The following is a 15943-nucleotide window of genomic DNA, read 5'->3' on the forward strand; positions in this document are numbered from 1 at the left end:
TGAGGACAATGAAAGGTTTTACAAGAAAATGCTGAAGTGAATGAGCAGCCATCAGCCAGGTGAAAGAATTGTACGGAACCAAATATACATGTAAATCTTTATATATTTGCCCTTCTCTGACTTGACTCTCTCTCTCCTCCTATTGTTTGAACAGCCTGTTCCTCAGCTGGAGTTGCTTAGTGCATCTCATAAAAGGGCACAGGTGTATTTCAGTGAATTTTTCTTGATGTTTCAGGCTATTATTCAGAAGAAGGGAGATCATGAAGAAAGTGAATCCAGACTCTTGACCAAACAGGTATCTAGTTTCTTTGCAGTTGTTTTCATATAAACTAGAAATCATGAATGGTCCGCATTAACCTTATACCTTATACCTTCATAATTTCTGTCACACTTCAGTAATGTATTTCAGCATAAGTCAATATAAACAGAGTGGGGTAGTTCAAACATTAAAACCTCAGATAGATTTATCAAGGAAATAAGGAATAATTTTTCCTTATCCTGACTCATGCTCTTTTGCTTGTCTTCTTCTTCTTGCGAACATAGTGGAAACACTTGTATCTCCTAATTGAAGCTCCCTTCAATGTATAATCACTAATTAATACTCACCACGACTTGCCTCCCTTTGTCCCAGCGCAGGAAAGGTGGCACCACCCTCTGGCCACATGCTTCACTCTCTCCTTCTTCGCCCAGTGAGCAGGATGTGAGAGCGCCTGTGTCTCCTTGCACACTATATCCTTTGATTATTCTTAGTTTATTACCTCTTATTACTTACTAAAGAGGTGTAGCTAGTATCCTTTAACAATATGTATTGATTATTACTCGTAATTCTACTGTTTATTCACGGTTTTCTGTGATTGTTCAGCCTAGTTTACGTGGATGAAAATCTGTACTGTTTGTAGATTACGTTTTTCTGCTGCTGATCCGCATTTAATATGTCCTAGCTGTATTACGCCTTGTGCGTTTACTTCACGTTGCAGTTACTGTATTAATTTATCCATTTCTGCATTTAACAAATATCGTTTTTGCGTCTTGAGACGTGCAGCAGATAGGTCACGTAAACAAGCCTTAGTCATGGCCGATACATCGGACCCTCTAGCCAGTCAACTGCTGTCGGACGACCCCCTCCCGTCTGGTGTTCCGCTAGAGATTCCTTCGGAGGAGGGGCGTGGCATTCAGTCTGCCGCCTCCAAAAAGCGTCCTGCTTCCCCAGACATCCCGTCTTCGCAGCAGAAGTCTAAGAGGGCATCGACTTCGTCACAGCGTAAACTCCGTACCCCCAGGGCAGCGCCGACCTCCAAGGGAAAAGCTAAGAAGCCAGCTAGAACTTTCTCAGCTGAGATTCTCCCCGCCACTGAACTGGGCCTGTATGACGACCAGCCGATCATCATACCCGATCTACGCCACAAGAAGCGACCGGTGTCAGCTACAGTAACGTCAGCAGAGATCGCCAGGCAGCCTGATGTCTCTACACTGATATCCGACGATCATTCTGAGGGGCCCGTCGCTAACCTCGCAGAGAGGGCATCGACGACATCGTCGCAGACCATCCCAGACGACATGATGCAGAAGATCATGCAGATGATGGAGGACCGTTACAGACTGCAACCAGCCCATAAGGACCTCCACGAAGGCATTAACGCGAGACGAAGTGCCCAGAGGGACACTCCGTCAACGTAGAGGTCACGACCAAGCCACCTTCACGAAGGAAGTCACAGTCTACCTCCAGGAAGGACCCAGATGAACAGCCTGCACGAAGGGTTAGAAGATCATCACCTTCCCCGGACTCAGAGGATCATCACTCTTATAAAGATTCCAGAAGGAAGACTACGTGTCCTTGGACTCAGACTTGGACCCTCCGACTTCACGAAAGCCTTCGCGAAGGTCAAGCCGTCACTCCTCAGAACCGGATACAGTTAAGGCTTCACGAAGGGCTTCACGAAGGACTCCAGTAGCAGGTTCTAAATCATCTTCGTCCAGACGATCATCTGCAGATTCCTCAAGGGCTTCGCGAACCTATCAGCGTTCGCCTCACAGATCTCCGCGAAAGTCTAGACGCAGCTCATCAGATCATATCGTTCGCCTCGCCGTTCACCTCGACGATCACCTCGACGATCACCTCGCCGATCTCCACATCGATCTCCACACAGATCTCCACACAGATCTTCACACAGGTCCCAAGTCAGGTCTCCATTATCGTCTCCATGTACAGCGATAGAACCATATATACCGTCATCACAAGACGCTGAGATACGATACTGGATGGTAAACAACCTAGACCTTTCTTCACCTTCCAAGAGTAACAACTCGGCGCAGACTTATCTGATGAAGGAGGACGATGCTGATGCCATCACCTTACCACCGATCGACCCGATTGCTGCAGTAACGAAGAATTTGGACTCAGCCTTCCACAAAGCCACTAAAGTCCAAACAGCACATTTACCACTGTTCCATGCTAACAAGTTTTCAACCCACAACATGGAACTGTTCCTCAAGGCACAAGACATAGATGACAACTATAAGTTGATCAATGATGTCAAGAACAAGAACTACAAGATTGACGATCGCAAGTTGGTTCAGTTAGAAACCATGACTAGGCGAATGTTCTTTGGCCTTAATAGATCTAGAACGATCAATGAGACTCTTATCACCAGATTTCGTGACACGACATCTGAAGATGATAGAATGATTTACTCGGCCCTACTTATGCAGAAGAAGGACCAGCAGTTCCTAACGGATCATCTCACAGCAGTCTCAGCAGCCTTAACCCTAGCCCGTCGTCAAGGCCTCCTCGCTTCCTGCAACTGGGGTGAGCAGTTTACAGCTCCACTCTATACAGCCCCGTGGTCTGCTTCATCCATCTTCGATGGAGGAATAGAGAAAGTCTCCAAGGAAGTCACTAAGGATTCCAGAGAAGTCCTTATGATTAAGTCAATGGATACGCTAGCCAGCGTCATCAGACAGACTTCACAAAGATATTCAGGAAAATCTAAATTCACTGGATTACAGAGAGCACGGGAAAAAAAGATAGCCAGTTCCAGGGGAAGAGATTCTTTTCGTCGCCCATTTGGCAACTACAGAGGAGGATCAGGAAGAGGCAGGGCACCCAGAGGTTCCCGCAACTATAAACGCTGAAAGTCAGGTTCGGAACGACTGGAGTCTTCCACCCCCAGCCGTTCCAGTACAACCGTCACAAGTGGGTGGACGCCTCCAACTATACTGGGAGAACTGGGGAATGTTTCAAGACCCATATGTCTCCAACATTCTTCATCACGGATATCGTATCCAACTAAAGGCCATGCCTCCGCTGACAGTCAACCATTACAAGTTCGACTTCCAGACACAACAACTACCAAAGTTAAGAGAGGCCATTACTTCCCTCCTGAACAAGCAGGCCATAGAAGTACTAGATCAAGTAAACATCGAACCAGGTTTCTACTCTCCAGTTTTCCTAGTACCCAAGAAAAACTCCAAGGAGAAATACAGACTCATCTACAACATGAGCACGTTCAACAGAGATTATCTACGCAAACCACCGAAGTTTCGCATGATACATCTACCCCAGTTACGGCACTTAATCCGTCACATGGATTACATGGCCAGTATAGACCTACAAGATGCGTATCCACACATCCCGATACATCCCGAATCCTAGAAATATCTACGGTTTACACTGGACGGGCTGCATTACCAATGGAAAGTACTCCCATTCGGAATATCATCAGCCCCATGGTTATTTACAAGAGTAACGAAACCCATCGTCACCTACCTACATCGTCAAGGGCTACGCCAGTGCGTTTTACCTCGACGACGGACAACAAGTAGATCAAGATCCACAGCATCTCAAACTACAATTAAACTACATCATCAAGCTACTAACACAGCTGGGATGGTTAGTAAATCTACTCAAGTCGGACCTAGTACCTTTGCAAGATCTGCAGTTTCTAGGCATTCGATTTATCACGACGCTCAACCGTATCATCGTTCCAGAAGACCGCTGGCTCAAGATCCAACAGACCATTCCACCAGCGCTACTCTCTCCATTACCACTACGACAATGGCAGAGTCTATTGGGTCTCCTCACGTCAGCCCAAGACTTGACACTAAGAGGCAGGCTACAGTTACGCCCATTACAGGTCTTCATCAACGCTCATCTCGACGATCTACAACCATTCAGTCTACCGGCACACCTCAGACCTCATCTACTATGGTGGACCAGGAGGTCGAATGTCTGCGAAGGCATTTATTTAACAGAGCCGGAATTCCAAACCCATCTCTATGTAGACGCGTCGCTCCAAGGTTGGGGAGCTCATCTCGCCAACCGGACGACATCAGGCATATTGAATCAGCAAGAAAGCAAGCTCCATATAAACATGTTAGAGATGAAAGCGGTAATCAACGCCATACATCATTGGAGTACCATTCTACGACAGGCACATCTGATGATTCATACCGACAACTCAACAGTGGCATATTACGTGAACAAACAAAGCTTAACGAGATCATCAAGCCTATTGACTGTATGCTTTCAACTGTTCGATCTAATCAACGATCTAAACCTACATGTCAGAGCATGTCACATTCCCGGAGCCAAGAATGTACTAGCAGACGCACTCTCTCGGCCACACCTACCGGCACCGACAGAATGGATGCTCCACACAGAAATCTTCGCACAGATTATCAAACAATTAGGAGCGCCGCTAGTAGACCTATTCGCCACTCGCTTCAACAATCAGCTAACGACATTCGTATCACCTGTCCCGGATCCACAAGCATGGGCAACGGACGCTCTAAGCATATCCTGGGAAGGCCTCAACGCGTACGCGTTTCCGCCGCCAGTGCTAATCCCTCAAGTGTTACAGAAAATCAGACAAACACAGAACCTCCAACTCACTTTGGTCGCGCCCTACTGGCCAGCCAGAACGTGGTTTCCCATTCTAATTCAAGAAATCGGACAACCAACACTAAAGCTACCAAAGCGCTCGAATCTACTAGTACATCCTCACACCAAACAAGCGCACGGAAACCCAGAAGTGTACCAACTTCACGTATGGACTGTATTAAAGTGTGTTTGAACAAGAGAGGATATTCTACAAGAGCGGCAAAAGCAGTCATGCTTGCTTTACGCTATTCTACTCGTAACTTGTACGACGACAAGTGGCAAAGTTTCGAAAACTACGCAGCAAAAATGGGAATTTACAGCGAGAGATGCTACACATCCACAAGTGGCTGATTATCTGTGTTACCTACGTCAAAAGAAACATTTGAAGGGCTCGACATTGTCAACATATCTTGCCCGCGCTTAGCTCAGTCGTTACCATGAGAACGGGTGTCAAGTTAACGATGACGCCAGAGTTACTCGCCTTGCTACGCTCTTTTCGTTTGGAAGATCAGAAAGTGAAAATCCGCGCGCCAGCGTGGGATCTAAATATAGTGCTTCAACACCTCACAAGTGAAGGTTATGAACCGTTAGATTCAACGAACTTTGAACTTCTCACTCAGAAAACGGTTTTCCTGTTATCGCTAGCTACGGCAGCCAGGATGTCTGAAATTAGATTACGAGAGGATTCAGTTTGATGACAATCACAACTCAGTGCACATGGGTTTGCGATGGGACTTTATCGCTAAGAATCAATTGCCAGGTCAACCAGACAGATTATTCCATATCCCTGCACTATCCTCGATTCTTGGATCTCAAGATACATTGGACTTATCTCTATGCCCAGTCAGAGCTCTCAAAATCTATATACGACATTCCAAACCAAGACGCCGACATCTCAAGCGATTATAAATCCCTTTAGCGGCGACAAGTCAGACCGAGGTCTCTCGTACCACCATATCTATATGGATTAGAACTGTCATACTGCGCGCCTACAAGGCGGCTGGACTGGACCCTCCAAGAGCAGCAAATCCTCACGAAATCAGAGCCTTAGCTTCCACGCCAAGGCTACACGGTAACTGCTCACTAAATACCATCATGGAGGGATGTTTTTGGAAACCGACATGGTGTTTGCTAATCACTATCTGAGAGATATCACCACCGAGGACGTCTCAGGTATTCACCATTTCGGTCCTATGGTCCTCGCACAGCAGTTGACAGTCCCTCGTAGACGATAAGATAGTCTTACGAGATTATTATGTATATTTATACATGTTTTATCTAGCTTAAAACTCTACAGAGTTATTAGGGCTATTGATATACCTAGCTTAAGTCTAACCTTAAGCCCAGTACTGATATTTATGTACATTTTGGATAACTTCTCCATGTTGGAGTAGTATATATACTTATTGCTATGTTCATAGTATGTTTTTTGTATAGTAATACCCCTTTTTTCATCTATGGCAGTGTATAAAATTATAGTTATAATAGCAAAGGATTACAATCAGTGCCACTATAAGTTCCCGTCAGGGGGTTATTACAGATATATACATATAAATCACTAATTAATCTGGTAAATCCAAAGTCTCTACTCTTTCCCACCTCTGATTCCGTCGGATACTACAAGCAAAAGAGAATGAGTCAGGATAAGGAAAAATATGTAATTTTTAGAGTAAAATTGATATTTTATACTTATCCTGACTCATGAGGTAAGCCCTCCCATCCTCCCCACATAACACTTTGGATTTCCCCGTAAATTCAAGTGTTGGGCTCGAAAAAATAAGGAGAGAGTGAAGCATGTGGCCAGAGGGTGGCACCACCTTTCCCGAGCTGGGACAAAGGGAGGCAAGTCGTGGTGAGTATTAATTAGTGATTATACATTGAAGGGAGCTTCAATTAGGAGGTACAAGTGTTTCCACTATGTTCGCAAGAAGAAGAAGACAAGCAAAAGAACATGAGTCAGGATAAGTATAAAATATCAATTTTACTCTAAAAATTACATTTTAAACATTAGTATCTATAAATAGCCTGTCATTTTCATAGATATGGAGAATAAGACAAAGTTCAACATTATCATTAGTTACCTTGAAATAGCCTGCAATTTCTACATTGAGTGTATTATGTGTTGCACATTAATCCTCTCAATGCTGCTGTTGAACCCATTCCACAGGAGAGCTGCATAGTGACATCCCCAAATAAAATAGTAACTATTGATCAAGTTGGATTGATGTTTCATTTTATGTATGGAAATGCATGAATGTTCATCTTTCTAAATGTATCAGCTTTTAGTAGTTTATGTACCTGAGGGTTCAAGATAAGCTTATGGCCATGTGGGTATGATACCAATACTTTTTGAAACTAAGTGGGTATTTCCAATTTCAAGTGGGTATCTATACTTTGTGATACCCAACATGTTTTTCAAAATCTGGGTATTCATTTCAAATAACAACTTTTAGAGGTGCGACATTTTTGTATTCAATAATAGAGATTAGACAACCTGCAGGTTAAAGATGAATAACTAATAATGCTAAATTACATAGCTTATAGCTAATACAGCTTCATCCACTGATGCTGTAAGAAATAATATGTGCCTTTAGTACAGGAGCTAAGCCAGGAAAAAATAATTTTGTTCAACACCTTCTACATAAAAGGTGTGACTACACAGTTTGATCCAGGAGAGCCTACTGAACATTTCTAGGTACTATGTAATCTCAAATTATAGGGTAGGTAAAAAGTTAGAGGCATTTTAATGGAAGGTACTAATTGTGAAAAATATGTTCATTTTATAGAAACATCTGCATCGTGAGATAGATACAACATCTATAATAACTGTTACATGTGTCACAGCATTATGAAACAAAGCACATAATTACTTCAGTGACCAAGAAATATTTCTAGTTGTAGAATATTACTACATAAGACAAAAGGCAGCCATGATGGCCATTATTCAAAATGGCCGACATTTGGCAAATTAACCATTCTGAAAAGGGCATGGCACATACTAATTATGACCTGTGATTGGTTTTATATGTGTAATTCACACATACAACTGAGCACACTTAGTGTATTTGAGTGTTTTAATAATTCCTTGATGTAGGCAGACCTTTTATGTAGTAGGTGTTGAACAAACTCTTTTTCTGAGCCTCCTACTGGACTTAGCCTCTAGACTACTTAGTCTTGGTGTAAAAAAAGATACCAATATCGCTTTTACATGATATAATAGCAGTGTATGAAATAAGCCAAAAACCCAGCCAGATATCAGGGCTGGTAATATCAAAATCTTACCAGGCCCAAATGGATTTAACCAGACCAGAAAATACAAAGAAAATACCTCAAGTTTTTGTTTACAGTGAATAATTTAATGAACCTGAGACATGTATTTTGCTGTCTAACAATCTATTTACAACGGCCATTTTCAAAGAAATCCAAATCCGAGTTTGCATCGATAGGTGTCACTGTTTTAGTGATAATATATGTCAACACAGTGCCTGGAGCTTGTGATACGATAGTTCAATGTTCAAACAGCAATCAACTAGTGTCAAGTCTAAATGTAATGCTCAATTTGAAAAATAGATTTTAAGATATGGTGAATTTACTCAGATGTATGTAACATGTTATCGGGCTGGCTAGCTGTAAATTCAGACTGTCCATCAGAAATCTAGCCCAGCTTGGGTGGTATTTCATACACTGAAACAGCCATATTTTCACTGTAACAGTTAGTTTTTTCAAAACCTTGTTCCCATTATTTTGTTTCACTTCCACGCCACGAATAGCTAATGTTGCAAGTTCATTTAACAAATCTGATTGTGAAACACAGAACTTGTCTATTAATTCATCTGGCAGTACTCTAATGAAGTTAATATTTTAATTTGAGCAAGTAGGAGCTTTCGACCATGCTTGCTTGCCATTATCGATTAGTTTACAAGACTTGTAGAAAGAAAACAGCTAATTGATTGGTTGCTATTTATAGATGTTCCAATCAGTGAAGGGTTACCAAACCATGACTGGTATTCTATCTGTGTTGCGCATCTTAATTAATATTTTATTTTCTTCATATAATGATTTTGTTTGATAAGCCTTTCAACATTGACATTGTTGGCAGCCGTAGGTGTCACGTGAGGGCGAGACTTAACCCCCTGGATGCTGAGTTTTTTTCTGACGCACATTTTGATAACATCTAAATAGTGAACCATTATTAACAGAGTATTAGCCATTCTATAAATGTAATGAAATAACTGAAAAACTTAGTCTGTTTTACTTGAAATAATGTCTTGTCTTATGTGTTGTGCGACGTCGGAGAAAGAAGACATTGGTAAGCCGATTAGTATATATCTCACCTAATTGCCTTTCAAAGGATAAAAAAACTTTGTAAATCTCGATAATATTTCTTGACCGAAGGTAGAATTACTGATTTTCCCATTTGAATAATTATATATGCAATTAGTTAGTTGACCGTGTATCTTCATGTGGACAACACGGGCATCTGTTTGGTATGAGTCTGACGTAAATCAAAAAGATTATTTCAAAACGCTCCACTTACTGCTCATGTGACCACCCTTTACTAATCATTCTTTTTCTTGTCGCACAGCTGTGCAGACATTCTGTGAGCTAAGGAATATATTTTCACACTCCCTATGCCATTATGGGGAAATCTGATTTCCTCTAGTAAGAAAACGAACTTTTGTTATCAGCTCAAGAAGATATTTTTGACGTCCAACCCTTCCTCATCCTGTGTGGACAGTGTAGGTTTATGTTCCTGGGACAAATGATGTGCGCAATGCAAGTCCTTGGATACTGACACATTTGCAGCCTACAGAAGGGTTGGTTCTCGTCGCCGCTTGGACCTGAGATTTGCACAAGCACTCTGAAGAATTTGGCCCTTCGACCGCTAAGGTGTCGAGGAAACAGTGGCCTTAGAAAATTGCTCGCTGATCAGTCATGCCTACTTCAGATCAGGATTAGTTTCTCAAGGTTTCGTCAGATTCCTACCTTTCGGAGAATCTATGCTGCCTGTTTCGTCCATCTGACGCACCTTCGCCTAAACGGACTGTTGCTTCACAGGTGGTTGTAGTGGAGCATTCGGTGAATCAAAAGGAGCCATCTCCATCCCAGGATCTTTGGGCAAGCTTGATGATGTCTGAAGATCTGGCACTTTGTCCTGTCAGGGTGCTTTGGGTCTACCTCGCTGCCTTGCAAGATTGCAAAAGATTTTGGAAGCGGTTATTTCTGCTCTCCACAGCTTCCAGAGCTGAAGTTGATTCTTTGTACATACTGAATAATGTCTGAATTCTATTTCACTCTTTGTTTTCCGTTTATGGGCTCAGATTTACCTCACCTAGTTCCACGCTTTAAGTACGGTTGCCAGATATGGTCACCTCGTTTACTTTGAGGCTTGTATTACGATGAAGAGGTGATCGCCACTCATACTTACTGACCTCTGTTCTCTGAAGCATTTATGTCATTGAAGTGTGAACTACCGAATTGCAGTGGATTTTGACATGTTCTGCTCTTATGTTGCTGGACGCATCTTTGACTAAGCTAACGCAAAGAAGTGAGGGTGATTTGATGTTGTCCGGATCTGAACATTAAGATAGTGAGCTTCCTGAGTCGCTTTCCCTTTCATCTCTATTTGATGGTGCCTGAGGGGGCTGGCCAGATTAAGGTTGATCTTAATTTACTTGGGCTTTCCGTAAATCGCGGTGAGGCAGGACTTTTACCGAGCTCCATCCTTTAATCTTCCCACGAATGTTGCGTCAGAGAACCACATCATTTGGGAGCGCCCACCTCCCAGGGAGTTTTGTGCTTAGTACGCCAAGGGGTTCCGTGGAATAACCTGTCACAAGCATAGGAGTTATGTAATCTTGGGATTTGTAACAAACCTCCCTTGTCCATCGCTATCTACGGTTGTTTACAGTTAACTGGCACTAGTTTGTCTTCACTGTCTAGACACAGGGTAGTCTGTGCTCGCCGTCCAACCGTGGGATAAGTAGCAGACGTGCGATAGGATAAGTTTATATATTTGAAAAGTTTAACTATAAATTGTATATTTATATACTTATCATGTCTCACGCCCGGCCTCCTCTCTTCTCCAATTACGACTTTGCTCCAAGAACGAGGATGATCAGTAAGGGATGGTCATGTGAGCAGGTAGTGGAGTGTACTGCATGCTTCTCGGGAGACACAGAGCTGTCCAATAAGGGGAGCAGCATTGTTGTACTTGCGTTTGGACAAGAATTTTGTTTACAGTTCATTTCCACTCAGCTGGTCGAATTAAAGAGTAGTATAGGAGTAGTAGAGGGAATGATTGTCCGGGACCAGTTCCAACAAAAGCCTCTGCAAAGCCTTATTTCCCAAATAAGGCTTTGGTCGGACCCTTAGCTCTTGCTGCCATTACCCCTACTATGAAAAATTAGTAAAATATCCCCGGCAGCCACAATTCCCCAAGGGAGAAATAGAAATGTATTGCGCTTCCTCCCAAGGGGAATTGTGTCTCTCACCGTGAGAGAACCTCACATCACACAAAGTTGCGACGGCGGGATACGAACCCCACATGTACAGCTTGCGCAGACTATACATAATGGGGTCGCACCACTCAACCGACTGAGCTACCGCGGACTTAGCTGAAGTAGGTCAGTTTAACGGGTCTATCCTGAGATCACGCGCACCCACACATCACGTGACAGCGGACTTAACTGAAGTAGGTCAATTTAACGGGTAGATCACGCGCACCCACACATCATGTGCTGTTGTCTGGAGGTAACACTACGATCAATAGTCCTCTGCCTGGCCTATACCTCAAGTAATACAAGGTAGGTTCATCCACTTTATCTATGTTGTATAGCTCTACGTGCCGCTATGACACTATATCACGTTGACCTCGATGAAACAGTTTAATGTGAATCGCCTATGATCTCTTTGGTGTTCGTTATAAAGGCTTGCTGGGCTTTTTGTACCCCCTGTTCTATGTACTTTTTTTTCTCGTCCTCGCTGATAGCAGACTTACGAGACTTGGATCGAATCTCTTGTTTCATTTTGTCATATTTTGTGAGTTCAGAGAGGATTGAACGAAACTCCTCCGAGGAGATCTTACTGTCAGTGAGTGCCGTGGAAATACGCTCACTCACCGTGTTCAGCTTTGCTTCGGCCAGAACCCTGATCTCATCGTGTTTCAACGCCTTACGATGCAGTCTGCGTGATGCAAACTTAAGCACCAACCCTAACACCCCTGTCACCCCAGCTGTTATTTCAAGGCCTAGCACTATAGGTGCGGCCACGATGGTAGCTAATAACCCAACACCTGCCGCCCCTAGTCCCATGCTGGTTGCCATAAGGGTAGTATCAGTCCCGTCCACGGCATTGAAAGCTCTATGGTACTTCTTATATAGTGCTTTCCGCTTGTCGCGGTCTTGTTCTAATTGATGTTTTACATCACATAACTGTCTCAAGCGGAACCCGTCTACGGTTTCCAGGGTCTTCACTACTTCATCTATGCCTGGGTACAGCCCCATCCTATAATATATATTACAAAAGATATTTTAATTGGGTTTCAGTTAACAGTCGATCAACTAACTTGAAGCTTATAAGGTATAAATCACTGTTTAGGAAAATAGTTCGGAAGTGAATAGGTAACTCTGCATCCACACGAACCCCATAGTAGGGGGGGGTTATTGAGTGGGTTATAGAACCTGTTGAGGGGTCCGTTTGTATGATGATACGGTAACGTCGGTTATTGTTCTGGGTACTCCAGTGTACTGTCACCCCCTGTAAAAGTTGTTGTTCTTTACTAACAGAAAGTTCACGGATATGGAATTCTATGATGAGTGTGGAACCTGGGGTCATACCCGGAATATGCACGAGCCCGGAGCATCTATACATTAACTCACCCCCTTGGTGTGCATTTAACATACCGGACTGAGTTAGCGCAATTTCTGTATAACGGCCTGGAACGAAACACGAGGGTATGATACCTATATTTTTAATTTCAGAGATATAATTACCTTCCTTAAATGAGATATAAGGTGAGGGGAAGGTTCAGTTGATTATCCATTTGGGTTCTTTAAAATCTGATAACGACACCCGCCTATACACGTTGTCTTTGAAGTGTAGGATGTATAAGGTGTCTTCCTCACCAGTCTGATCAAATCCCTCCGTGTCCCCTAAGTCGTTAAGTGTAGTGTTGGGGTGAAGCCAAGACTTTGCTATAATACTATTACGATATAATTTCCAACTGGTTTTCTGATAATAGTTCAGGGTGCACTTCACCCCCATGAAGTGTATGTTGTCGGGTAGGAAGATCTTGGTTAGTGATATAGTGTCTTCCACGACCACGGTGACACCCTGCAGACTGGTTTTGGAGTCGACACCCACCCGCACGTAAACGTTGCAAACGTTATACTGGTGTTGTTGCCCCCACCGGAGTTTGACCCCCTTTCACGATCTCAACATCATCCCGCGATGGTTCCCCTAGGTAGACTTGGATGACCAGTGTTGAGTTCGCCGGTAGACTCTCCAGGATCCTGACCACGCCTTCAATTCAGACACCAACTGCAATACCACGCTTTGCATGCCCGCTTTACTCGATAGCATGTGGGCTGCCATACTGGCGAAAGTGGGCTGATGACTACGCCACGTCTCTGAGTCGGAGCGTAAGTTTCACGCGAGCAGGATTCCGTTGTTCACGACTTTATTTAGGTGGTTGTCTTTGTTATCCGTGAACACGAGGGGAGCCGAGCCTAATGTTGAGAAACCAGTCGGCTTTATCGGGTAATAACACCCACTTGTCATCTTCAGTGAAGACTAGCGTTATATGGTTTGTTTCGGGCGACGGTAGTGCTCTCAACATCGTCTAAGTCGAACAGTTTGCCCCGAACGATGGGTATATTATCCAGTTATCATCACCGGTGTTGACAAGGGTGTACTTAGTGTTGACGACCGCTCCTGAGGTATCTACCATATCACTTAGATTGCTAGTACCATTGGAGGGACTTCAGCGCGTTTGTAAATGTTGTTTTTCAGTTGCAAAGCGCATAATTTACCATCTACTCCGGGTCGTCGAATCCGCGTGTGTCCCCGAGGTCGGAGATCCCCACATTGGTGCATTTTTCAACTTCATTCCAGGACCTTGTGCGCTGGTCATTTTATATGCAGCAGCGTTATGCTAAGGTATCCTATATTCACGAGATTATGATTTATATCTAACACCGATATTATCAGCTCAGGGATGTTGCCCCGGGTTACCCTCTTATACTGCCGCGTTGAAAACGACTCGGTTCTACCGTCGTTGTATTTCTCCGTTTTCACCGGTACGGCTCTCAGTATAGTGGAAGGGTGACCCCCTTGAATGTTGTCCGTTGTGCTAACCTGGTTGAGATGAATGCACAGCTCTCGATACGGTACTAGGTGGGGTAACTTAGTGCCTGTGGCGGTAGTCGTTGGTTTTATCTCGTCAGGCGATATACCGAGTGTCCTCGCCAGTGGCCGGCTGAGTCTTAAGGAGTTTCTTCCGTTGTTGATTAACACCACTGTGCCGTTTGAGTCGTTCATCTTGAGTTCGGCTCCCAATGGTTTGAAGACCTCGTCGCTTAGTGAACACACGCTGTAGTAACCGTCAGTTATCTGATTGCGGGCACCACTAACGGTCAGCTTATTGTTGCTAGCGTTGATGTTAGTCCATCGTGGTAGGTAGGTGATATTGCACAGTGCGACTTCGAGTTGACCCGACGTGTTATCAATCGCGTGCGTCAGCTGAACGGCCTCGCCGCTCGTTATTCCCGGAAGTGTTATGTACATGTTAGAGTATATATGCTCATTATATAATAGTTTTAAAATGTACAAGCCGGGAGTGTTTTATCCTAAACAGGACGTAGAATTCCCCCACATGAAGATCGAGGTTGCTCCTGGGTTGTATTTCAACACCCAGTTCATAGATGTGTTCCACAAGTATAAATTTTCGGTGACTAACGCTAAGGTAGTTCACGCTTGGCTCAACAGACCGATGCAGTTCTGGCAGAATCAACTCAACTTCGCCGTGTGGTGTGCTACAACGGGGTGTGGTGTGATATTAACCGACACTCGGCGTGGCCCACTGAGTCAGTCTGTGTTCACGTTCCACGTATATACTACCAGGTCAGGCGTATCCTCAAAGAGATCAGCCCGCTCCCACAGGAAAAGGCGTGGAATGCAGTAAACAACCAGACGATAGCGGGCCTACTTAACGTATTTGCAACTAATTCGAACTAAACACGAAGACGGATTGGCGCTTTGCGGGACCGAACCACGGGTTGGGTATCCCCATCGTTCATAACATGCCCCTCGTGGAAGCCAGCGAGAAGTTGAAAGAATGGGGATACAAGTCGTATCATCACCTAACAACCAACGAAAGTGGGATGACCGTTACATGGCATTCGGCGACAGTAAGGATTACCGAGTCTGGAGGTTCGAGCAGGGGCAGCGGATGACTGGGAAAAGTTCATGCTGGACACGTCGAGAGGGTTCACTTTCGTGCGGGGTAATCAGGTTGAGCGACTCGATTGAACGCACGTGTGGCGCTGTTAGATTGCGCAGACGCATAAACGCGCTCCAATATCCTAGGTAAGGGGACTGCTTACGACGCCAGAAACAGTTCGTTGTCAACGCGTTGAGGATGCTATCAATGCTCCAGTTGATCTCCCGAGTGCCATCAAACGCTACCAAGACGTGTTGGAATACGCCAGGTCGAAAGTCGACTACGTGTTCGACGTGGGACTGTACATGGCTCCGAGCGATATGCAACTGAGAGTAAAAAAAGTGGTGGGCTACAACAACGAAATAGTCATAGCCACGGCGGGTCAAAAGTTGGGTGTCAACCTCGATGTCAAGGTCCCCCACGTCCCACCACCCACGACCGGGGAAACGGGTATAGTGGCGCCACCCCCGGAGCCTAGGGCTCAACCAACACCCCCTGTGGGGTCACCCCCACAATCCAATCAGCAGCACATCGATTGTAAAACGGCCCTGGTGGTTGGCGGGGTCGCTGTCGGGTTGGGGCTCATTTGGTTAAAAATTCCTTAGCCGCTACGTACACCAAAC

At 44.4% G+C, this 15943-nt stretch overlaps 1 protein-coding gene across 1 annotated transcript in view; it reads left to right on the plus strand.

Annotated features, from left to right (window-relative positions):
• Positions 1-15943, plus strand: part of LOC124253643 (protein SMG7-like) — a 297643-nt gene that overhangs the window by 172154 nt on the left and 109546 nt on the right. The window contains exon 18 of the mRNA XM_046687453.1: positions 236-295. Within this exon, the coding sequence (XP_046543409.1) occupies positions 236-295 (60 nt within the window). The remainder of the gene's footprint in view (positions 1-235; positions 296-15943) is intronic.

The sequence above is a fragment of the Haliotis rubra genome, unplaced genomic scaffold (genome assembly GCF_003918875.1).
Source record: "Haliotis rubra isolate DU_JTF1 unplaced genomic scaffold, ASM391887v1 Scf548, whole genome shotgun sequence".
Lineage (NCBI taxonomy): Eukaryota > Metazoa > Mollusca > Gastropoda > Lepetellida > Haliotidae > Haliotis > Haliotis rubra.